Source organism: Oculina patagonica, chromosome 7 (assembly GCF_052425735.1).
Source record: "Oculina patagonica isolate OP01 chromosome 7, crgOcupat, whole genome shotgun sequence".
Lineage (NCBI taxonomy): Eukaryota > Metazoa > Cnidaria > Anthozoa > Scleractinia > Oculinidae > Oculina > Oculina patagonica.
The window spans coordinates 7670125-7695478 of record NC_135764.1 but is presented as its reverse complement, the minus strand read 5'-3'; the positions used below and the strand labels follow the sequence as shown (position 1 = coordinate 7695478).

General features: G+C 39.4%; 2 protein-coding genes across 3 annotated transcripts; one reads left to right on the top strand and one right to left on the bottom strand.

The window, feature by feature from the left end:
- Window positions 1-82: 82 nt before the first annotated feature.
- LOC144660263 (uncharacterized) lies at window positions 83-22441 on the bottom strand. Its single transcript, XM_078520866.1, has 21 exons — window positions 21827-22441; window positions 19217-19307; window positions 18337-18434; window positions 17919-17980; window positions 16818-16830; window positions 12907-12973; window positions 12754-12785; window positions 12441-12529; window positions 8801-8917; window positions 8388-8452; window positions 8158-8231; window positions 6798-6980; window positions 6170-6252; window positions 5083-5152; window positions 4972-5009; window positions 4440-4554; window positions 3216-3365; window positions 2830-2900; window positions 2346-2424; window positions 1206-1871; window positions 83-468 (listed from the first exon to the last, which is right to left on the bottom strand). The coding sequence occupies exons 1-21, from the start codon at window positions 21942-21944 to the stop codon at window positions 188-190; spliced, it is 2562 nt and encodes an 853-aa protein (XP_078376992.1). The 5' UTR covers window positions 21945-22441; the 3' UTR covers window positions 83-187.
- On the top strand, window positions 14065-25354 carry LOC144660267 (uncharacterized). 2 transcript variants are annotated; one of them, XM_078520874.1, is made up of 2 exons: window positions 14065-15237; window positions 23960-25354. In XM_078520874.1, exon 2 carries the CDS (start codon window positions 23969-23971, stop codon window positions 24818-24820), a length of 852 nt encoding a protein of 283 aa, XP_078377000.1. In that variant the 5' UTR covers window positions 14065-15237; window positions 23960-23968; the 3' UTR covers window positions 24821-25354. The 2 variants fall into 2 exon arrangements, with proteins under 2 accessions (XP_078377000.1, XP_078377001.1); XM_078520875.1 differs by lacking the exon at window positions 14065-15237 and adding an exon at window positions 22534-22585.

Genomic DNA, 25354 nt, shown 5'->3' with positions numbered 1-25354 from the left:
GGGGGGTTTTGGGGTTATTAGAATTTTACGGTTTTTTGAGGATAAAAAATAAAAATTGAAATGGCTAAAAAAAATATTTCATGTCGAAAAAAAATAACACATCTTCTACCTAACAACGTCACGCGGAGCTACCATTTAACATACAGATAAGTCTTGGCATGTTGGTTGGCGTCTATGACGTCACAATTCATACCGACACTTTAGGAAAGCCACGTGACGTGTTGACGCAGCCATAGTCGTCCAATAAGAAATCCACGCTGCGAGTGTCGCTATCAGACATGTCTGCCAAGACCAAGTCACTTCCTATTGATTCGGTGTCCATGTCGTCATCGGGGTCAGCGGTGCTCTCTGAAGTACCATGCCCCAAGTGACTGTAGGGAACGGAAAGACCAGTCACCCGGTTGCCTGTCGCAGTAGCAGAAGTGGTCACGTTTATTTTTTCCACTTTCTCCGTTTGGCTTTTCTTGACTGGAAATAAAGAGTTTATCGTCATTAGTTCACAGCAGACTATTAGTTTCGATACAAGCAAGAAGCCTGTAAAGCAGTGAGTACGTATGCGGTTTAAAAGAACTGACTGAGCGTGCCGCGATTTTTTAAATAGCTGCCAGGCCCAGCTGCTGTCATTAAAGCAGTAAAGCCTGGTTCACATGTGCGACGCAAACGCAATGCCACGAAAAAACATCTGTGAACTAGCTAAACGCCAACGCAAACGTCGACGCAAGAAATGAAAAAAAATATATATATTTTCTTGTGCTTGCGTTTGCATTTCACACGTGTAAACCGGGGTAACGAAAACGCAAGTGCAAACGTAAGCAAGTGAAACGTGACTTGTCCGCCATCTTGGAAAAAGACTTCAACTGCGCCTGCGTATCTTACGTTCCTTGCGTTTGCGTTCTACGTGTGAATGTCGCTTACATTTGCGCTTGTTTTTGCGTCGTACATGTGAACTAGGCTTAAGGTGCCGTGACAGCTTTCGTTATGATCGTCTCCTCCTAAAAATTGCGGCGGTCTGGGCAAGAAAAGAAACACAGAACTATAGAGTGTGTTCATGGCGGCCATATTGGAGGAGTGAAACAATATAATTATTTTCCTCTGGGGAAAAATATTTTTATGCAAATATCTTTTATTATTTCACTCCTCCAACATGGCCGCCATGAACACACTCTATAGAGAGAGTTGATAGATATTTATCGGCATGTACATACCTGGGTCGATATCACACCGCCATATATCAAGGCTTTTTCCCATATCTGCCTGGGTACGCGTCTTCCCACCAAGAACCAACAAGCAGGCAATAGGACGGGTCAAATGTTTACTCAAATCCGCGCTAGCAGGCGAATTGACACTTAACAGTTCTTGGCTATGCACTCGGCCTTTTTTGTCCCGGGAAAGACCTTGAGCGGGAAGAGTCTGGGAACCAGTCCAGGGCTTCACCTGATCACGTGCCTTGTGACGCGTTGCATTATGACTCTCCTTTCCGTGTAGCGAGTCGTCCGATAGAGTCATTCCTTTTGAGTTCTCATAGCTAAAAGTGGACTCCGTGTGATTTTCACCGCGTTTATCGTCGGTGAACTTTATCCTTGAGCTTGGTAACGGGGCCGTTGAATCTAGGGAACCCAGTGATGCCGCAGACATGTCCCACCGGGCAACAGGTTCGCACCAGGACTTTACCCTGGGGTTCGGCCTGCTGTCCAGTCTGTCGTCTGTCAGGAAACCCGAAGGCATTGGGGTGCAGGGCGGGGCAGAGTGAGACGTAGACGGTCGAATGGTTGAGAGAAACGCTGATGAAGGAACCACTCCTTCAGAGAAACAGCTACGGATGGGCGGGGATATCCCGCCCCGCGGGCGAACAGTGCTCCAAGTACGATTCCCTGAAAAATGGTTGAAGAAAATGAGCATTAATATACAACAAGAGTAACAGTAATGGTCTCAAAATTAATAAAAGAATTCAAGCAACAGTTCAACACAGAGAAACACAAACGAAAATAAAGAACAAAGTGGTGAATTTATAAAACGTGGTTACAATGCTAAGGCACCATCTTTGTCGGTTATGTGACTTACGTTGCCGAGAAGTCAATACCATTTTAAGTTTGAAGTTCATAGCAGATTGATAACAGATCAACCACCGAAAAAACGGGACACAGCCAATTTAACACACATGACATAAGGGGCTGCAACCTTATGCGCCTACTGGCGCAAAAAGACAATAGACTTGCAACTGATTTGCTAAATTGATCGATTTCTACAACTACGAGTATTTCTTTTCTTTTTATTACACAATCAATAAACCGTAGAACAAAAGCCAAGAGCTGTTACACTGGTGTTGCAATGCTTGTAATGCTTACCTAAATCAAACCGCCACATTGTATTGTGTAGAGCACCATCAGTTGTTTCACCTCCAAATATTAACATTCCATCTCCAACCTGAAACAGAGAGGAAGAGGTCAATATACAAATTCTCCTAAGTAGATCTCCAGACTTTTTTTATCGTACCAGTTGAGAGAGTTTAACGATCTGTTGGAGATCATTTCCTTGTGGCCTGCAGGAGGGAGGTGGGAGTTATGGGGAAGGGAGATGAAGAAGGACCGGTGGGTTTTTTCCGGTGATTTAAACGGTTGGTCATAAATAAATAGTATTTTCGGTCGGTACAATTTGCGTTCATTGAAAACTTGATGCACAAGCCCATCAGGACAACGTTAGGACGTTAGCATCAAGTTTAAGAGTAGAAAATACTCAGAGAAAGACTACAACTAAGTCTACTCATACTCATCGTTGTGTAACATATTTACTTGATCAGTAACAGGAAAACTGCTCCAAGTAAATAGTTACCTTAATCGCAGAATGGCCAAACAAGGCCGGGGGACCACCGCGACTTTTTATCTTCGACCACGAGTGACTCACTTAAAGTACAAAACAAAATTGCAGGATTAGCCTAAGATAGATAGATAAGATAGATAGTTAATTAATACAACTTCGCAACCCAAAGGATGAATTATGCTATATTTACAAATTTATAAAAGCGATAAAAACTTATACGATAAAATGTAACACATTTAAAAAACTATACGAGAGCTATTAAAATACGCAAGTAGACTTTCATTAAAAACTGGACAGGCATATTCAGTGATAGGGCGAACGCAGGTACGATAGAACTGTTATTTTCTTCAAGAAACGAAAACACGCGAGAAAACTGCTGAGCGACAGACGTTACATACCAAAGCTCCATCTCCAGAGATCGTTCCTGGCCTGTAGACCTTCCAAGCCCCCATACACCCACATACCAGCTGCTCCAACGGCCGCTGAGTGACTGTAACGCGGGCTAGGTCCATCTCCTTTCCACTTGATCCTGATCCATTTAGAAGTGTCTGCACAAAACAAAAACACGCAGCCATCGTTCAAGCTCAATTTATAGCAGTTTTCAAATTGACGCGTACTGCAAAATGGTCGACCGCGTTTCGTGGAAAGACGATACAAGACAGTGCATACTTTCTCTCTAAAGGACTGCGGAGAAACGCCAGATAAGCACGAGTGAGCCCTGAGAGCAGGGCTGCAAATAATTTGTTTTCACTTGAAAGGACATATGTCCTACTAAGACACCATCTTGGTCGGCCAAAACAAAATTGTGGTCGGACATCACCAAAAACAAAAGGGTGAATTTTATTCATCGTTGCCGTAAAATGATTTACGATCAAAAACTTCTTTCTCCGAACATCATGTCCGACCACACTTGGGATTTTGTCGGACATGAGCATATTTTGGTCGGCCAATGTCCAATGACCGACTGTTATTTGCAGCCCTGTAGGGAGAGAGCTGCATCTCCTGTGCTCGATTATGTTTCCCATGACAAGTTTATAGTAAGGAGCTCTCAAGAATCGGCCATCTACGAAATCTGAGACTTTCTCTTTTACGCAAGTCGTTCATACATTGTCTCTAATTTTTTTCACGCACGTAAACGCACGTAAAAAAATTACGCGTCAGTGGAAATCCGTCATAAAACTCATCAACATGTAAAAGACGGAGGCAAGTCTTCCTACGTTACCTCTAAGCCAGGATGGGGGAAATTCCCACATGAAAGGGACGGGTATGCTAGTCGTCTCACTTAGGGGTGAAAATTATGGCCTATGGTCTCAGTTAGGGTGTTCAGGGAAGAACGCCAGTATTTTAGGTGTCAAGGTCTCGTTTAGGATTGCAGGTAAACAAATAAAAAAAAACGCAGCCATACTATGTTGGCGGACTAGACCTATCAAGAATGAAAAATGGTCTCTTATACGGGTCAAAAAAAGTTGACCACGCGTAGATTGGTATCCTTTAGGGGTTTAATTCAAATTATCCGACGAGAATCCCCGTCCTTTTCATATTTTTCATATTTGATCATAGTAACATCGTTAGTGGTATTGACAGACGAATGATTTACAGTGCAATAGAGTCCTTACACTCACCAAACTCATACTGCCAAAGCTCGTCGCTTGCACCTCTCATGTCAATGTATCCGCCGAACACGAACATCGAAGTCTCGTGAATCACGGCCGTGTGTGACCGTCGTGTACCTGGACCCTAGAAAGAGACAAACAACTTTATAGCAACTGTTAAATTATAGTCTATTTGCCAGTACTCGCTATTAAACTTAATGTTAGCGAAGAATACGGACCTAAATGAAAAATCCCCGATAGCTTAATTACAAACAATATGTTGCTGGTTGCCCTCGGGCGTTACTTATAATTCAAAGTTACAAGCAAACGGGTTAACTTTGAAAACGTATTCAGTCTTTTGACTAACAGTTTCTAAAAAACTCAAATCTCAATTTGTTTAAATCTTCAATTTTGTCCATCCGCGATGATGATGATGATGATGATGATGATGATGATAATAAACGTTTGAGAATTAGTAGAAGAATTGTTTCTTCCAGCTTGGCACTGAAACGTTAGCGGAGAACATAAAACGATAATGACTTCTATCTTCACAGAAGCTTACCCATGACTTTGCTGCTTGCTTTCTCCACACACGCTCACCTATGGGAGTGGAGGGGACTTGTTAGAATACGGAAACAAATCTCAAGCAAAAAAGCATAATGGCGGTACTTACGAAAATTGAAAGTCCATAATGGCGTCTCGTTTGTTGCAGTGAATTCTCCTCCGAAGACATACATATTTCCCTAGAATGAATAAAAAACAAACAACGACAATTAGCCACAGATTGCATTTAACAATAAAATTATGATCAGGTGATAACTGATGAGACCGAAGGCCTTATCAACTATCACCCCATAGAAATCGAGGGCAAATAACATCGAATTGTTTTAGTAAACTCTGATTTATTTCCTAACGGTTTATTACAGTTTCGCGGTGCCATAAAAGTTGGGCTACAAGTAGTGTAAATTACACTATTTAAAGCCCAGGTCAAAGGGCTTAGCGATCGGTTTAGTGTTACTATTACAACGTCGTGAGAAACACGCTTTATTTGTAAGGCCTTATATGTGACAATAGATCTTCGTTTCAAAACAACTCTTCAAAGTATAATAAAATTAATTTTCTGTTCTCACAAACTTTGTCTGTTGGTTTTGGAATAAAAAAGAGGAGTCCTTATATCAGTCGTTATGGAGGAGGGGGACCTTGTATACACCCTATAATTCCTTACTAATAAAAGCTTCCAGAAATGTTTTTTATTTGAAACGTTCAGGTCACATTTCTTGAAGAAAGAGAAAGCAAAACGTGAAATATAACAATAGATGTACTGCATCGACTCCAAGGAACAACATTTATGTTGCGCGATAAAAGCAAGCAGTTTTAATCGACACTGATTCAACATGTTCCTAACCAATCTCGAGGCCACAATTATGTTTCACGAGTACTAGCTAAATTCACGTTTCTGTTGATTATTTATTTTTCTGCAAAAGAAATTTGTTAATCTTCATTTTGTAGAAAAAGTGAATGCTAGACTCACAAAAAGAAAAAAACAATGATAGGTCACCATACTCGTTTACGAGAAAATGACGATTTATGGATTTAGTAAAGAAAAAGCCGCAATTTTCTTTATGTGCACGCGCTAATTACGCGTTAAACTATGCGTAGTAAGGAAGCGCAATGCAATACTAAGGAATCACCTTAACGAGCAAGATTGCAAGTTGCATTTCAGGCCCTTCTAGCATTGCATATTAAGATGTAGGTCTTACCTTGTAAGTCAATGCAGTATGTTCCTGCAGCGACGGTGGTCTGAAGTCACCTTCAACTGGCACGTTATTCCACGTGTTGGAAGCTGTCAGAAAAGAACAGTTAAGTTGCTAGCTCTACGCCACAAAAGCGTATAGCGATGTTTATAAACAGAATATGGCTGTTTGTAAACGTAAATCCGAGGCATCTTGCACTCTACAGCGTTTACGAATTGAGCACTTAATTAAATGTCCTTATTTGACCTCTTATTTGGCAAAAGAAATCACAGATCTCGTCCCATCGCTATTTCAGGGATTCATTTATAATACTAGAGCAATCACAAACCCGCCCCTCTTTTTAGGCTCGTACTCTATTTCCAAAAACAGCAAAATATTGTTATATATTCTTGACAAGAAAACGCTTCAAGAAATGACAGTTTTATTTTTCGGACGCTTATAAAGTTGCAAAAAAAAAAAAAAAAACAAACAAACAAACAAAAAAACAGACAGCACGTCTCTTGAAGCAGCAAAAAAAAAATTTAAAAAAAAAAAAAGTCATGATCATGGTACGTTACGGTTGACTGCTTAGCGTCGCCATAGCAACAGAATTTCGTCTGTAGCGCCAGTACCATCAGACAAGCGTCTTACTTACCTATATCATATCTCCAGAAGTCTTTGAGTGTTCCCCTGGTCCCTCGGCCTCCATATACGAACACACCTCCACCCCAAACACACACCGAGTGCCTGTTACGCGCGCAAGGCATGCTTAGACTGGCCGGGAAGACTGGACTCCACAGGTAATCTGCATCTGCATAACTACCGCTGAACACAGGCTCTGAAGAATAAGAGGGAAGATTAGTAAAGGTCTAGACCCCGGTTGTTCAAAGGTTAGATAGCGCTATCCACCGAGTAAATCGCCATCCAGTGGATAGTACAGTTAGTTTCGTTACTATTTATCCACTGGATAGCGCTATTCAGCCACGCTGGGTGAGGCTTGGCGTTTCTGAGGCCCTGCCAGGGGGGGGGGGGGTCCCCGTGTCGCTTGTCTTAATTTAACAATGCGCCGTGTCGCTGTTTTATCAAACTCCACGTCGCTGTCGGTAGTAAAATTGAAGGAAAATTGCTTGTCCTTGTCGGAATTTAAGTTTTTCCAAAAGGGTTGTCGTTTGTCGCAATTTTATTTTATGTGCTGTCGCTACTTTTTGGGCCATGTTGCTTGTCAGAATTTACCCTGGCAGGGCCTCGTTTCTGTACTTGCTAAACTACAAACCAGAATTGGGTATTCATCTTCTTTAATCGGTGAAACTACAGGGACTGTGTCAGGCTGAGTTAAGTTTATCTTTTTAGTTTTTTGCCAAATACTGACACGCTATGAAACTTGCTGTCTGCAAAGAAATTACTTCTCTGGATCTAAATGACAAAACTGTAGCTTCATAACAGCCAAATGTGTCTCCTTGGCGTTCTAATTTAAAGTTACAAGCAGATAAGATTAACTTTTATAACTGTTTCGCCAGACCATATTTGAAAAACCCATATCGCAATGCGTTTCAATCTTATTCACTTTTGGCCATTCGTACCTTCTTTTGTATTTGCTGTGTTATTGAATTGTTCCCTAACTGTTTCAAGAGGTTATTTTTATGTTTCTCCGAATTTGATGGCCATTTTCCATGCCCTAATTTGACTAAAATCCGTGACAAAATCTCTTTAGCTTTTAAAAACAGATCATCCTTAGCTCGAAACCAAACTCAATTAATCTCTGTACTCGGGGCGCTAATATTCAAAGTGGGACACATCGTGCAATTGGCGCTTATTATGAGTGGGGGTGGGGGGAGGGGGGGGGGGGGGAGGCACGTGTTACAACACCTGCAAATAGGGACGTTTAAATGATAGGGGGTGGTTATTAGAAGGTAGGTGCTAAATTAAATCATTGCAATTAAACATAAAGGAATCGAAGAACTGCACAAAAAGGGATCCAAACATGGCGAGCGACAAGCGAAGTGTTCCATACTCACCATTAGCAGCCTGTTCTTCCTCTGCACCTTGTTGTAAGCCATCAACCCATGTTTGGCTTAACAGCTCTGTGCGTCTGCAGAAACACAACATACAACACTCCTTACTTCCACGGAATCCAGTCAAGGGATGATACTTAAGAATTAATACGTTCTACCAGAGCGTCGTGTGGCGAACTACAGTAGCAGTCAATTCGATTACGCTTTTTTTTTCATTTGCAAAATGAACGTACCGTGTTCCTTGCTGTGTAGTGGTGACAAAACCAGGTGGCCTGTGGCTCTCTTGAACACGATCATGCTGTGAGAATGAAATGACATACGTTCAGTTGCCGTTGTTTTCCTTACTATATGAAAGGTCGAACGAAGGACGTCAAATGAACCCGCTTTTCCCTCTCGAAAATGTTATTCTCCCCCACCTCGTTCTTTCTTCTTTTATTATCTTCCCTCTTCATAATTTTTACTTTCTCACTTCTTTCTCCCCCCCCCCCCCCCCCTCCCAGTGATTTTTCTCCCATCCACGTTTTTCTCTTGCAAAGGCAGGCTGATTACTGGTTCTCAGAGAATCTCCTGAGACCGCAATCATCATTTTTCGGATAGTACAGTTGATATACAACACGACATGTACGTTCTTCCTGTGACCGCGTACCTGTAATCCTGTGTTGAACTGCTTGTCTTTAATGCTAGAGTGATGGAATACCGAGTCCACAATGAGAGGATGTCTTCTCATCCAGCTTACGAACTCTGCCTTGGTCAGTTTTCCATTCTGTGAACAGACAGACAGGAACGTACAACATCAGACAGAGGGTCATGAATGGTCCTTTAAAATTTTGCAGTGCCGGCAAAATCAGACTTCTACTCGGATTGCTCGCAAAATTTTAGTGGGTGCTCGTTTGTTCATGGTCGCATATTTTTTACAAGTCGTTACATGCTCAGTTTTTATTGGAGGTGGCTTTTAGAAAAGACTAGTGCTCGTTGCTAGCAAGGCTAACTTTTGTCAAAGCTCGTGCTCGCAAAGAAAAACGTTGTGCTCGCATGCTCGCAAAGACCTTTCAATACCCCTACACAGGAAGCAAAAAAATACAAAGAAAAACGACGAAATAACAGTTTAATTACTGTGGGGCCGAGCATCGAAAACGGCAAAATAAACCAGAACAGAACAAGATGGTTAAGACTGCTTAAGACGGAAACTTATTAAAATTTAAAACCTTTCTGGGCGGCCATTACAATACAATACAATACAATACAATCTTTATTTAACGTGGTCAGCAACACTGCTAGCTAAAAAGCTAGTTTTAGCTAGTAAAAAGCTAGCCATTGAAGTAAATTAGCTGAAACCTTATGAAGTAAAAGCGGTGTTCCTGGTACTTTAAAATTGATTGACGTAAAACTAATATTAATATCTAATTGTTTTATTGCTCCCTGTTGTGAACTCAAACTCACTGACTGAAATACTCCGTTGCATAAGAAAACTATTGAAAAAATATTTTTTTGCGCGCAAAATAGCGTGAAGAAAATTTGATCACTTCTTCTTGAAACTGACAACTATGCTGCCATCTGCAATTATGAGCACCAGCTTTGTTTAGACTGCATAAATAATTATTTTATATTCAGAATCAAAAGACGGCTGCGTTTTTTGTTCGTTCTCTACTCTTGTATCTCGCACATTTTTTATCGCCCTTGTCGTATCTCGAATGAACAACCTCAAGTTTTTGTAATCATACACAATTTGAGGCGAATTTGCAAAACGCAAAAGCGAAGTTATAAACCGAATAGACCGAAAGAAATAACGGTTTAGACTGTAGAGAAAAAAACAAAACACAATTTTTAAAAGCCAAACAGAATACGGATAAAAATATGGACGGCACTGAAACGGAATGAGAAAACAAAAAGTTTATTTTTGTCGGGATAGACGAAAAGAACGATAATGTGGTCAAAAATTACCCAAAACATCATCCATCGACATGTAGTAAATATGCAGCAAAGAATTATCCATTCAATGAGTCATAAGTGAAAAGCTCGTAATTGAAAAAAATATATAAGGTAAGAATCGCCAAAAATACAGGAGGCTGGTTTAAGAGGTCTTCCAAAAAAGATGACTCAAACAAAACAGGTAACGGCTAATTTTCTCGTGTGTACGTGAAACCGTTTCTTTCGTGTGTGAAAAATTACGTCGAAGAGGCCTTATCGTATGCAAATATAAATACAATTACAACGTTCGTAAACACAAGAGGCTAGAGCCACAATATAAAGACAAAACCTCCTGTAATCGTGACTAGAACTCGTAGAAATACGAACGAAATCGATGTTAGATGCTAACAGAGTTAACGAGTGAGGTTTTAAGCTGTGATGTTACAAGATGAAGTGTTTCGCGCGTGTGGCTACAGTATATAAATGAATCGCGAATTAATTTCTAGCGAAATGAACAAGCGTACATGAATAAACTGATCACCTAACGACATCAAAAGATCATAGATCTTATCTTTCGCATCAAAACTTACTGAATTTCTTTTTCCACTATTCTTTGTTCGATCTCCGCTGCGTTTCTTAAGGGTAAAGCGAGGAAACCTGCGCCAAAAGTTATTTCCGCGAATTGTAGAGAGAAATCTCAATGTTACGACGTTTGATCATCGATTGAAATGCAAATGATGAACACGCACATTTGAATTTCTAATAATTCAAAACTTATCGTTCAAATCAGGTGCCCAATATGGGGCAGGCGGCCTAACAAAAGTATATTTGTTGACTTTGAACGCCTTTGACATAGATCGCATCTGTTATTGTTCAATACACTCAAATTAATAAGGACGACAAAAAACGGAAAAAAGCAAACATGGCATTATGAGGAGTCACGTAATGATAGGAACTGAAATAAGGAATACAAGTTGTAGGAGGGAAATAACGGACAATATATGGGGTATCAACATGGTTTAAAAAAAAAAAAAGCCTGGGGATAAATGTACGTAAATGATATAGGCCGGGTTCAGTGGGTTGTGCTAATTTTAAGTTTGAAATTAGAAAGGGAAGAACGTTAATCGACTGAACTCCACTCTTGGCAGAAATGTTTTTTCAAAAAACTTTCTCAGTAACACTCTCCGCGCCTTTTCAAACTTTCGTGTGAAAAATTTAGCCATTTCTGCTTCAAATGCAGTGTAAATAATCATTTTTAAAATGATGCGATGTAATAATAAAAACAAATTACTACCTGGATATGCAATGAGCAGTCCAAACCAAGTTATAAACGATTGGTTTTAATTTCCCTCTATATTTGATCAAGATCAAAAAGATCATTGATTGCCATCTGTACAAGCAATGAATAAATTACAAAGGAACGAACAAAAGGGAGAAAATGTCGATATGCTAACGACGCTGCAAATAAAACAATCTTTATATATATGCATTATAGTCGTCTTCTGAAGATTTTCACTTGAAAAAAGGTTCTCGTGATACAACTAATATTAATAATCGCGATAGCCTTGTATATGAGTTTTAGTCCGATAAGGGCGTTGCACTAGTATGGAAATTAAGCCACACCAGAAAATGAAAATACTTTTACCACAGAGGGATTTAAAGTCTATAAAATCATCATCTCTGGAACAAATCAATTGCTCGCCCAGTGAACTGCTTTTTTTTAGCCAGTTGAAAGCAGCTAAATAATTTCGCGGCAATGAATATACATATAAAGCGAAACTGCATAAGGCAATCACCTGCATGTTGGCGTTTCTTTGCTGCATTTACATTTGCCTAGCTTCGAGATTGGTTCAAAAACAATGATTAGCCGTGTTTCAGCCAATAAGAAAAAGCGAAAGATTTTGCCTACCGAAACAATAGCTCGTGCAACCTTTACCGCGCTGTTTTCCCGCGCTTGCAACCGGTCACATGTCTTAGCTTAGAGTTCTGATTGGCTAGTTGACCTCCTGCGTTATTATGCGGCCATGGTGATACTTATAGTTTTGCTTTTTAATAATACAGCGGTTTCTGATTGATTGTCGAAAAGACAGCGTCGGTTTTACGTTTGCTGAGATCAGAAATCGATTTCATTAAAAACTGTCAACGTTTTCAAACCATCTTAAAGGGACAAAAACAATCGTGACTTGCCGTACGCGCGTTTTTCCCAGGCAAAGGTTGCATGTTTTTGCTTCATTAAAAAAACGTCCGTTTCTTGTAATTGGCCCATCGATTTGAGAGCGGGGAAGAGTTAGAAAAATACGGATTTTATTCCCCTGCATTACATTATACTCTTACACGACAAATCTGACCTATCCCACCCCACCCATGCAGATACTCACCTCACTCTCCTCGCACTGGCTGGACGCATCTCTGACAAAGTCCTGTACAGCACTGTCTACTTCTGACAATTTCAAATAATCGGTGCCATCTGTATTAATGACGAAAAAAAGACAGTATTATCACATAAAAAAATGTCTGACAGTATAAAGCAATTGTAAATCCGTCGAAATCCTATTCCATTCCGTGATTTCTGATCATATAATGTATTGTAAATGTCAGGATATCTTATCCATACCCAAAATTTTCTAACAAAACGATTTGCGGGAAAGAACTAAGGTATATATATAAAGTACTTTTGAAACATTTACTCACCTAAAGGCTGACCTTCTCTGACATGGATAATTCTACAACAGACAGAAGGTCGAAACGAAGCCGATTAAATTAAAATTGTAGCTAGTAAAATAGGCATGAAATCAAAGGGCAAAGATAACAAGTTTTACTGATAGAATGTATTCAACGTTTTACCTCGCTGCGGCAGAGAGTACAGACTTGAGCATGACGCTGATCTCAGAAATACTGACTCCATCTGTCCCTGAAAAAGATTTTAAACATTTTACACGCTGGAGCACGAGTAGAGCACGAGTACAGATTTCAGATAGAAAGAGGGAAAGACGTAATCAAGTTATATTTTCCCACTGTGACGTCACTTCCGATCAATCAACTCAGTCACGATTTTGCTATGGGTTATTACAAAATCTTAGCGTGTTTTAACTAGAGTTGCTCCCGTGTCACGCAAATTTAACAACAGCAGTTTTATTGTCCTCGAGCTAAGGGACAATTTCTGATTGCTTACAGAGCCGACCAAGCGAGCCTGTAAAAAGACGTATTTTCTATGGCTTCTGGGCCAAACTTACAAGGAAAATATTTATTCACTGATATCAAACTTAAGCTAATGTACTTGACCCTTTGGGCACTTTATCAAATAAACGGCAAAACCATGTACCAACAATGAAAAAGAGTAATACTGGTAATTAAGGGCTTTTACAAAGTCTACAACTGAAACTACAGTACATGTATTCATTATCTACTATATGTAGGCAATTCATAGCCTGAGATAAGGTTGCTTTTAGGCCCGGGCTTTTAGGTAGCTGGAAACATCAACAGACTTTCAATATCGTGGGTTTTGGCATGTCTCTGCTAATTCGTCACTCGTTGTCAAAAAAATTTCCGTCACGGGAATATATGATCCCACGAATTTGAACGTCAATGGTCTGCGGTCACAGTGTTATGCATTTCCAGAAATTATATTGTTCACCAATAACGATGGTCTCAGAAACCGCGAGGGTAAATTGGTTGAAGAGTGAATTTCAAGGCTAAGACGTTTTCGGAGAAGAAATAAAATGCCATTGCTTTTCGTTTAGACAGAAAAAAGAGTATTTGTCGTAGACTACTGAAGAGGGTTTATTGTGGGGACTGGAGACAGTGCCCATTTTGCTAGCTGTTGCAGTTGTCTATAGGTGCACATAGCACAACGTTAAGACAAGAGCACCCAACAAGGAAATTCAGACAAAAGTCTTGGAATGTCGTTGTACTGTTTTCCCATATCGTTTAAGGCCTTCTTAAGGGGTGTTTGCGTTATCTAACACTGTTTATATAATAACCTGAATTCGACGCGCATTTTGATTGGTTCTTACTTATGATCTATCAGAGTTTATATAATAACCTGAATTCTACGCGCATTTTGATTGGTTCTTACTTATGATCTATCAGAGTACAGACGCATGGATGACGTCACGCGGTGGTGTGACTCGCGCGCGTGATCAGATTTCATAGTCCAAATCAGAGTTGTCGGCAAAGTTTTTCAAACTTGCGGGGCCACAACAAAGCAAAAAGTTCAGCTTAACTACAAATCTTCAGTGAGAAACAATACGCCAAGCATCGTTCACCTTTCGAAGCATTTAACTGGGCGAAACAAGCTTGAAGAAGACAGTGAATTATTCGAGAAATTATCCGAAATCTGTATGAAAGTTTGACCGATGTTGTACAGTTGGACGACGCCACGGAAAACAAACGAAATGCGGTTGAACGCTTCGGTTAATGCTTACAGATTTGAACAACTTTCCAAATCGGAATAAAGGTTAGTTTTTTCATTGACTTTCAATTGACCATTTTTCTGTTTATTCAATCGGATTAACAATGCTTCATGTTAACGAAAACTTAATAGTGAAATCAAAACAACTTAGCTCATCGGTACGGCAGCATTACTCACACAGAAGTGTGCTGAAGTCTTGTGTTATTATATAAAACAAATAGATTTCATTTTGCCGTGCGTCTGTTCAGTAATAGATCACAGAAGACGTCAAAATGTGGTATGAACATCAGTGACCCACTCGGCTAGCGCCTCGTGGGCCACTTCTCTGTTCATACCACATTTTGACGTCATCTGTGATCTATTACTGAACAGACGCACGGCAAAATGAAATCTATTTGTTAAACAGACACATGGATGACGTCACGCGGTGGTGTGACTCGCGCGCGTGATCAGAGTTCATAGTCCAAATCAGAGTTGTCAGCAAAGTTTTTCAAACTTGCGGGCGGGGCCACAACAAAGCAAAAAAGTTCAGCTTAATTACAAATCTTCAGCAAGAAACACTACGCCAAGCATCGTTCATCTTTCGAAGCATTTAACTGGGCGAAACGAGCTTGAAGAAGACAGTAAATTATTCGAGAAATTATCCGAAATCTGTATGAAAGTTTGACCGATGTTGTACAGTTGGACGACGCCACGGAAAACAAACGGTTGAACGCTTCGGTTAATGCTTACAGATTTGAACAACTTTCCAAATCGGAATAAAGGTTAGTTTTTTTATTGACTTCCAATTGACCATTTTTCTGTTTATTCAATCGGATTAACAATGCTTCGTGTTAACGAAAACTTAATAGTGAAATCAAAACAACTTAGCTCATCGGTACGAGGCCTCATCGTTACGGCAGCATTGCTCACACAGAAGTGTGCTGAAGTCTTGTGTTATTATATAAAACAAATAGATTTCATTTTGCCGTGCGTCTGTTCAGTAATAGATCACAGAAGACGTCAAAATGGGGTATGAACATCAGTGACCCACTCGGCTAGCGCCTCGTGGGCCACTTCTCTGTTCATACCACATTTTGACGTCATCTGTGATCTATTACTGAACAGACGCACGGCAAAATGAAATCTATTTGTTAATCAATCTTTTCGGATTTTCTAGCTGAATGTTAAAGTGGCAGAAACTTTAAGGGAACAAAATCTCATGACCCGAATTTGCGAGCTGCTGTAACCTTTCCGAAAACCGTAGCTGGCGTTTTCCCGTACCCAAAACGACATTTTTACCTCTCCGAAAACAACAGGTGTTATATTTCCCATATAACGAAAGTTCCAGCTGATCACATTTCACTAAAGAAAATCTGAGGGGACAACAGGTCTCCCGAACAGATATTCACCGAAATGATCCGTTCTGTGATTCTGTATACACCTAATTGAAGAAACGTTGACCCTGTGAAAAGCATAAACCATGAACGCTACGACCGAATGGGACTCTGGGTAGACAGCATTGGTAATCTTAGTAATGACAATCAAAATTTTTTCTTTCTTTGTAAGCCTTAAGAGCATGATTTATAGAACCTGTCTTTTTATCATGTTTATTTTGACACAGACAATGAGTACTTTTTCCGATTTCCCAGTAAACATTTGGGTCGCATCGTTCATGTTTTATACCTTTCATGGGTCAACGATTCTTCAATCAGGTATAGAAAACTCAAAAGGCAGTGCCAATATGAAGGTGCATTACTTATTTTGAAACATAACAATGCAAAGATCAATCACAAAATGTTTCAGAAAATTTTTTGTTTGTCAACATGTTAATTTAGACGGGTATCAGAGAACATTTTTGTGAAAAAGAGCTGGCCGCTACTGACTAGACTCGAAAATAGAGACAGTCGGAGTACGAGAACGAGATCGAGTACGAGTACGACTTTCGAATTTTAATGCCGATACATTCCCAAAGCCTTCACTACTTCCTATTGCTGACCAGTTGAAAAGGAGACTTAAAGTACGAGATTGGTGTGCAATAAGCAATAGTTTTAAAGACCACCACCCTCTTTGAAAAGTTGTAATAACATGTACTATTAAATCTTACTTTGATCTGAACATCCCAAATACCATAGTGTAACTACTGCTAAAGAGGCGTGTCCAGGGTGGGACACTTTCTTCCCTTCCAGTGTAACAACAACCTTTATTTGTACTCGTTTTAACCAAAAAATACATTTGCAGTCTACATATGGTTGGGGACTAAGTGGAATCACTCATGTCAAGGGTAGAGGCTGTTAAACAACAACTTCAACAACTTATAATAATTTAAATACTGAGGAGTTCACATGGACCATTCAATACATACCATCAAGGTTGAACTGTGGCACAGAATGAGTCCAGAAAGAAATATGGAGAGAAAAAGCAAAGTTAAAGTCAAATAATGATATACAGCGAGTTCAGGTTGAGCGTTAAACAGTCTCAGTTGTCGCATTTGTTGTCACGATTGATTGATTGCATTGCGAGGTAAAATGACAGACGTTGCTAGGGGGAAATGACAACGTTCTGTCTGGGAAAAAGCACGTTGTCACTTGTCCAGCGACTATTACTAGTAAGAAGAGGCATTCATGTCTTGGACCTTATTAATCTTCAATCGCCATAATAAGATCCAAGGCAGGAATACCTCTTCTAGTAGATAGTCGCTGGACAAGTGACAACATGCTTTTTCCCAGACAGAACGTTGTCATTTCCGCCTAGCAACGTCTGTCATTCTTCCTCGCAATGCAATCAATCAATCGTGACAACAAATGCAACAACTGAGACTGTTAAACGCTCAACCTGAATCCACTGTAAAATATTGTTGGGTGGTACATAATTTGTAGATTGATTTCAGTTGTTTGTGGCTACTACTGTCAGAGCTTTGCATTTGGATCAGCGTGATGGATGCTGTGGACATATTATAGTTATGCTCTGGTTTAAATTTGTCTTTGGCAAAAATTTTCATTGTGATCAGTCGTATGAATTCAAACCAGTTTGAATTCGGCAACTGATGGAATTCAACAAAATGAGATAAAGCAGCGTTGTCTGCTTAATGTGCACACTTCTGCATCAAGTCGCTGCGACAAAATATAAATTAACCAATGAGAGAGTGTCATGTATTTTTGCCATATAATAGATGAATTAATTTTGAAAAAAAGGGCACATTCCCACACTGACTTCCAAATTCACTGCATGTGCACTGATTAAGGCCCTTGTCGTTGTGACTTAAGCTTGTTTTGAAGCACTTCACATGGAGCGATTTGTCACAGAGACCTGTTTCTGTGACTTGTCCCCTAGTGTGTCCCGACCCTAACTTTCTTTAACAAAAGGCAGCCCCTCCCCTAGTTATCACTGAATCTACAGCACATCAAATCATTTTGGAGCAGCAGTTTGCACAATCCAATCATATCAGTTATTTTAATTTACTCACCATGTCGAAGATGATCTGTCCTCTTTCTTCAGTTGAGCCTCGTAGACACAAAGCAAGTCCACCTACGTGGTAACAGGAAAAGAACATTGAAAAATCACCCCATTGACGTATATTAACTAAGATGTTTGTTGGGTATTAAGTTTGGGAGAACATAAAAAAGTACAGTACTGGTCTAGTCTAGGGGTGTTCCTTGGACTATTCCTTTTCATACCCTTTCAGTAGGACTTAACTCTTCCCTGTTGCTGACTAACACATAAATAAACGTTAGGGATAAGATTGGTGTGATAAGTGATAATAGGAGGCACACAAATTTGGTTTGAAAACTCGTACTCGTAGTCCAATCTGAAGGTCGCTAATATCAGTGATGTGTACTAAATTCTGACTCTGATTCTAGATAACAGAACTCCTAATAACAGACCTAAAAACTCGTCACAGTCAATACGGCCATTTTTGTCTTTGTCAAATGCTGTAAATAATCTCTCTGCCAGAACTCCATCCAAGGGAAAATAATGCATGCTAAAGAGAAAGAAAAAAATACACTTCAGCTAAACATTTTTGCAAGGAAATAAATAAATGCACTTGTACAAAATATTGTTAGTTTAAAGAGTAATAAAAAATCCAATGAAAATAAGGATTTACAACTCTGACTTTAACTTTTAGCTGTTTCTTCAAGCTAGTTTGGTGGCTTATATTTGAACAGTTTTGTTATTTATGGTCAATTCCATTGAATGCAACATTTTGAATTAAAACTCCTAGGAGCAGTTGGCGATAGTCTTTCATCATTCAAAACTTATTTAGACCTCACATGCACTACAATGTATAGGAGGTATTTGCTTTTAATTAATTTACACTGTGGTGGTCAAATTCAATCTTGAGCTCAGTTGAAAAAAGAAAGACAGAAAATTCTCACATAAGTTTATGTTGGTGAGTCATACATGTATATCAACTTGTACAGAATTTACTAGTAGTTGTTGACGTTGCAAGAATACTTCACACTGGGCAGATATTTGCACAGAAAATTGGACGTATCTTCTTTAATACACAGTCGCTCTGTGGATTCCACCAGTTGGGTAAGCTAGAAAGCTCACATTTAATTTTGGGAATAAGTTAAGCCAATCATAAAGAGAAGCAGATAACAAAATGAGCTCATCTCACCAGAGATGATTTGGTGTTCAATTTGCCACAACGTCTTCTCCCCTCTACAGCATTTTGGTTACAAAGTCAGGTCATTTTCTCCACTCTAAGTATTTCTGCCAGGTTGCTAAATATTCAACAAAATCAATAAAATATTTACTTACAATGTATTTCTATCAATGAACTTGTCTCTGGGAGAGAGAGCAGCAAGGTTATTGTAGACATGAACCATGCTTTGAACTTCACTATCTGAAACTAACATTGAAAGAAAGAAAAACTCAGATGAGGTTATGAAAGGAACAGGTAATAAATCTCTCTCCTCTGCAGAGGCTCCTTCAGTGTGGAAAAACACTTCCCCACGTGCTTTCCTTTCAATTCTCTCCAGGCTCCGCGTGCTTACTTTTCACCTCTCCCCATTTCCCAGCATGCACAAAACACAAAAGAGGCCTCTGCGGAGGAGAGAGGGTAAAAACAGGGTTGGAAATTAGCGCTCGCCCCAACCCTCCAAGTTAAGACCATTTTAGTCGCCATGGCGACTAAAATTTTGGAGCTGGCGACTAAATTGGAACCAAAGTCGCCAGCCTGGTGACTAAAATTGAGAAGAAGGATTGAAAGCGTGAGCTTAACTTAGCGACTAAAATTTTTTACTGGCGACCAAACCTGAGCAGTCGGTGGCCAAATGGCCACTGAGGAAAAAATAAACTTGGAGGGTTGCGCCCACTTGCCCAGGCGAGTGTAAAAACTATCGGGCGAGTACAAATCACGGATCACTCGCCCAGTTTGGCGAGTATGACTTTTTAAAATATCCAGAATATATTATTCAAAATAAACGTAACATTTACTTTCCACTTGGAAATAATTTACAGTCCACAAGCCGATAGCTTACCAACATTTTGAAATATCCAGCAAAGCAGCGTTTGCACTCGTAAACAGACAAACAACGCTTCCGTTTGGTGATTGTTACATGATGGACACACTTGTACAAAGTAACACCCTCTGGTCATAAATAAACTAACTCGTTCACTGAGCCGCGAAACGCAGCAAGAAGGCTATTTGTTCCGATAGTGACTTGTCCAGCATATTGTGGTTTAATTTTACCCTTGGTACACTCTGGTATTTTCTTTTGTTTTATAATCATGAACCATGTTACCATACACTGAAACAAAGGAAAGTACCAATTTGTACTTAGGGTAAATTGAACCACAACATATAAAATTGCATAGTCTCATTTATATAGAATGTATTTATTAACTGCATGGAAGTCCATGCTTACTGGTCTGGACTAGTATAGTAGTCTGTGCTCTGATTATAGGAGGGGGACACGGGGGGACCCTGAACACCGCAACAATAATACATTAACGCCGCATCACCGCAAGAAATTTTGATGAAACACCGTCACCACAATATAATCAGGTTACTTATCAATAAAAACGTAGTAGGATTGGGTTAAAGATTAAAAAGACAATATTTAACGAAGATAACAGAGATAAATGTAGTTTAGCCTGCGAACAGGCTCCCGAGTGGGGTTCCGCGAGCGAAGCGAGTGGGGTAACGAATGCGAAGCGAGCGGAAAAGGCTAAATGTAGTTATGCAAGTGTTAGACAAGAAACCGTTATACCGCTAATAATTTTGTTTCACCAAACACTGTAGATTAAAAAACACAAACATCGCACACCGTAGGGTTTAAGATCACCGCAACACCGCAAGATTTAATTTTATTCACCGCAACACCGTATAAAAAAATGAGCAACACCGCAACACCGCAAACCCCCACGTCCCCCTCTTATAGAGACCCTACTCTGAGTGACTATTACAGAGACTGTAACTCTGATTTTACTGGTAGATGAAGTGGGATTCAAGGTTAGATCAGGGATAGGGTCAACTATTATAGAATGGCACCATGTACAAATTATGTATAATAAATTTTTCGGAGGATTTGCAGATTAACATGGACAGTTGGTAATGAGGGAGGCATGTTAGGATACCTGAGGTTCTGCGTTTGAGCCTGAGAGGTGACATGCATTGTTTTTAGTAAAAAAAATTTGGATGACAGAGAAAAAATATCTTAGTGTCGCTAAAATGACATCAACCATTTACAAAAGGAAAATGTGCATTGCATGCCCTGTAACATGATATTGATTTTTAACGTAACTGTCTTGCCCTGAAAAATAAACACCACCTGTACACATAAGCCCATGATTATTAGCTTGTTATTTTCATATAAACTTACATATAAGTTAACTAATGTCAATTATTTTATTAAAGTTGCAGTCTTGACTTGCAGACCAGTTATTTTTTTTCTTTTAATGTGTTCACAACTAATAAAATATTCCTTTTTAATTGTAAATAAACTAACAAATAATAAATTTTGCAACTGCCAAAATTAAATTAAATAAAAAAGCGGAAAAAATTGATGCAAAATGAAATAATGGGCTATTGCATTTAATATCCGCACCCCCCTGTTGAGGACAGGTCTTTTCAGGTCTTTCATTCTTACCCCCAAAGAAATCCGTTAAAAACGTCTAAAATGCCTTATACCCCAATGAAATTCTTTGAAAATGTGCTAAACCCTCACGATTCCATTAGAGACGCATTCTTACTCCTAAGAATTCCATAACTTTTCACCCATTCCCCCTGAAGAATTCCCTTATATTTTTGTCTTACCCCTAAGGAAATCCACGGATTTTTGCCCTTACCCCCAAAGAATTCCACTGTTCCTCAACAGGTCGAGAACAAAAATTTTATGCAATAGCCCAATAACTCATGGTACTCACATCTGCTTAATGGACTTTTCTTGTATAGATGTTTTGGCAACGGCGCATAGGCCGTAGAATTGCTTGAATCCACACTGTTTACTTTCGGTTGAACTTGTTTAGCAACGTCCTGGCCCATGTTAACGTTATAAAACACTCCATAATTCTTGTCGACTCATGGCGTACTTTTCCTCTGTATAAACTTTGTAATTTCCTACGTGACGCTGTATAATCTCACATTGAAGCAAAACAAGTGACACAATCCATCTTTCCTTCGCGATAAATTCTCAAAACCAGTATAAACACAGTGTTTCATTCATCTCCTTGAGGGATACGCGAACAGATCCACGTAAAGACGTTAGTAAAATTTGACAATTCACGCATAAAAAGTCAAACTATGCTGATGTCGAGTTGATGTCAAGTAAAATCACGCATCACTCAAGCGTTTCAGAGTGTAAAACACTTCGCACGTAAAAGTTCAAACCTTGTGCTTCTAGCAGATCTGTGTTGTTGCCAATCACCTGTTTCAGTAAAAGGCAACCAAATATAGATTTCGGTCGACAAAAGGATGCTCTCACCGGATTTAATACGTTTGCAAGGAAACGGTCATAAATATAAACACGCGCGAGTGCATTTGAACGCGAGGAGACCGGACGCTAGTATACTGGCTTCCGGTCACGTGATAATGCTTTCCTTTACCGGAAATGCAGAGCGATTCCTCCGTTTCGCGTTTCGCCGATATCCATGATTTATCGCTTGTAAATCCACACCGAGCGAAAGGTAAGAGAAGCCAGTTGTTATTTAATAGGGCAGAAGTTTCATTTACTTGTCTGCTAGCAAGCCTCGAATTTAGCTACGCTTTAAGTGAATGTTTTCGAATCATGAAGGATTGCACGCAAACTTCCTGTAGCAATGGCGCGAAATCATCTCACATTTGAGCGCGAAATTTTGAAGTGTCGACAATATCTAAACATTGACTTTTTGGCCGCCTTTCTTTGCAAACGTAGCTAGCAGGCATGTGTGCATTAAATTATTGGAACACTGTATCTTAAACTACAGTTCGAGTGAGCAGATACTTTTAGCTACCCGTGGAGTCAAAGCGCGCGAATATTTGTTTGCGAGAGAAGTACAGAAAAACCAATGCAAGCGGATGGTTTCATCGAACAAGAATCCCTTTTATAATACTATCAATTTGTATGTTTGTATTATTTTCATTTTTATGTGTATGAACTTTATATTTCAGCTTATTTTCTGTCAGTTCTACTAAGGGACGGACCATTATTTTCTTCTGGGGGTCAAATTTTCCTCTGCAACTTTTTTTTTAGTTTATGCACCTCTGCAAACATTTTTTTCGAAATTCTTACTATTTTTTGTTATACATATCGTGTTTGCAAACAATTTATTTTGTCTTTCCAGGCCCTGCAAACAATTTTTTTCAATATTTTTCATTCCCCCCCCCCCCTCCAAAAAAAAAATGCTCCGTCCTTAATGCATGGGCTGTTGTTTTTGTGGTGGTGGTCTAGCAGAAAATGGGAGAGGGGAGAGAGGGTGGGGCGGTTTACCTTTAAGCAATCTTTGTACCTGAGGTACCGTAATGATTCGATTTAACGCCCTCCTTCCAATAAGGACCCCCTTCCGAATAAGCGCCCCCCTTCGAATGTGTTTTTGTAAATAAGCGCCCCTATTCCAATAAGCGCCCCCATTCTTATTAGCGCCCCCATTCTTATAAGCACCCCTATTCTAATAGTGCCCCTATTGTGGATAACTGCCCCTACTGAAGTCACTGACGATAACTAGATAAACTCCTGACTGTTCACCGTACAGTTCATGTATATATTTACTGTTAAAATGAACAATTATTTTAAAAGTAACTGAACTTTTAACAATTTCTAACTGTTATAGTTCCTGTTATTGTTAGATACATTTGGTTGTTTCTCAAAAATAAGTAGCGCCCTGTCCCGAATAAGCGCCCTGTTCCAAATAAACGCCCTCCCTTGAGGTGCAAGTAAATAAGCGCCCCGCGGGGCCGGGCGCTAAATCGAATCATTACGGTATATAAGGTCTTTGACCAGAAGTTAGTTTCTAAAATAACCAAATAAAATAAATTCTTTAATTTAACTCTTTTGTAATTTTAAATTCTTTTAAAATCAACAGACCTTTAACATGGGTATGCACAATGAGAAGCGTTTTACGTGTACCAAGTGTGAGAAAGGTTTTGACAAGCGAGGAAATTTCAACAGACACTTACAAAGCCATAGTGGCACAAAACCACATAAATGTACTCAGTGTGAACAATGCTTTGATCAGAAATCAAATCTTCAACGTCATATGAAGATTCATGAAAATAAGAAGTCCTTTGAATGCAAACAGTGCAAAAAAGGATATACCACAGCATGGGGTCTTAAACTTCATGCAAGGATTCATGAAGAGATGAAGCCATTTACGTGCTTGACGTGTGATAAAAGTTTCAAACAATCATCGCATCTCCAGCAGCACAAAAGGACCCACACAGAAGAGAAGCCTTTTAAGTGTAACCAGTGCGACAAGTCATTTAGCCAGTCATCAAACCTTCAACAGCATATAAAAGAAGTTCATCTCAATTTGTACCCTCATAAATGTAAATACTGTCAACAGAAATATTCAAGAGTTTTAGATTTACATATTCATCAAAGAATACACACTGGAAATAAGCCTTTTCGATGCGAGCACTGTAGCAAGTCATTCAGGTTTTTGTGGAATCTGAATCGGCATAGCAAGAGTCACTTGTGTAAGAAGATTGAAGATGTGGCTGAGGATTTCACCTTTCAGGAGAAGTGGAAATTGGGTGACTTAAAAGTAACCAAGAAATGTACTTCTCATCATGGCAACTGTGATAAAGAACATAGCTCTCTTCAGAAGCAAGGAAAAAGAGCAACCCAAGAATGTTGGATTTGTCTTCAGACTATTGCTAATCAAACTGATATGGAAAATCACATTAATGAACATTGCCAACTTTCACAGTCTTCATTGATATGATTATTGTCATTTAATATTTAGCTGGGTCAGTCAAAATCTCAAGTAATATTGTTTTATCAATATAGAAGCATCTTGTATCTCTTATGAGGCCATGCCTACAGGGTAAATTCTGGCATTATATACATGAAAGTACTAAACATCACATGAAATGAGAACAAACAAATACCTGCATTACATTATTTTGACAATTTGCTGGGGAGAAATATTATTAACTCAGAGGCTTGTCAGTCAGAAAACATGTTCAGCACATTTTCTCAAATCAAACTAGTTTAAAATATTCATGTCTTTTGTATATAAGATATTTCTAAGTTGAAGTTACTGTTCCCAGATTAAACAGTTAACAAATGTGCAGTTCCAGAAATATCCATACCCACCCCCTGGCTAGAGGCGTCATTGAAAATTCTTAGGGGATGTGTGGTCTCAAAAGTCAAATATTAAAGGAAAGTATGGGGCTTAACTGGAATTTCTTTGGGGGAGGGAGGATTCTAAACTAAAAGACCTTCCATGGGAGGGGTATGGATATTTTCTGGAACA

Coding starts and splice junctions, on each gene's coding strand:
- LOC144660263 (XM_078520866.1), bottom strand. CDS start 21,944: ATGGGCCAGGACGTTGCTAAACAAGTTCAACCGAAAGTAAACAGTGTG. Junction 12,786..12,906: donor GTACTCTCTGCCGCAGCGAG/GTAAAACGTTGA, acceptor TGTCTGTTGTAG/AATTATCCATGTCAGAGAAG. Junction 5,153..6,169: donor ATACTGCATTGACTTACAAG/GTAAGACCTACA, acceptor TATTCATTCTAG/GGAAATATGTATGTCTTCGG.
- LOC144660267 (XM_078520874.1), top strand. CDS start 23,969: ATGGGTATGCACAATGAGAAGCGTTTTACGTGTACCAAGTGTGAGAAA.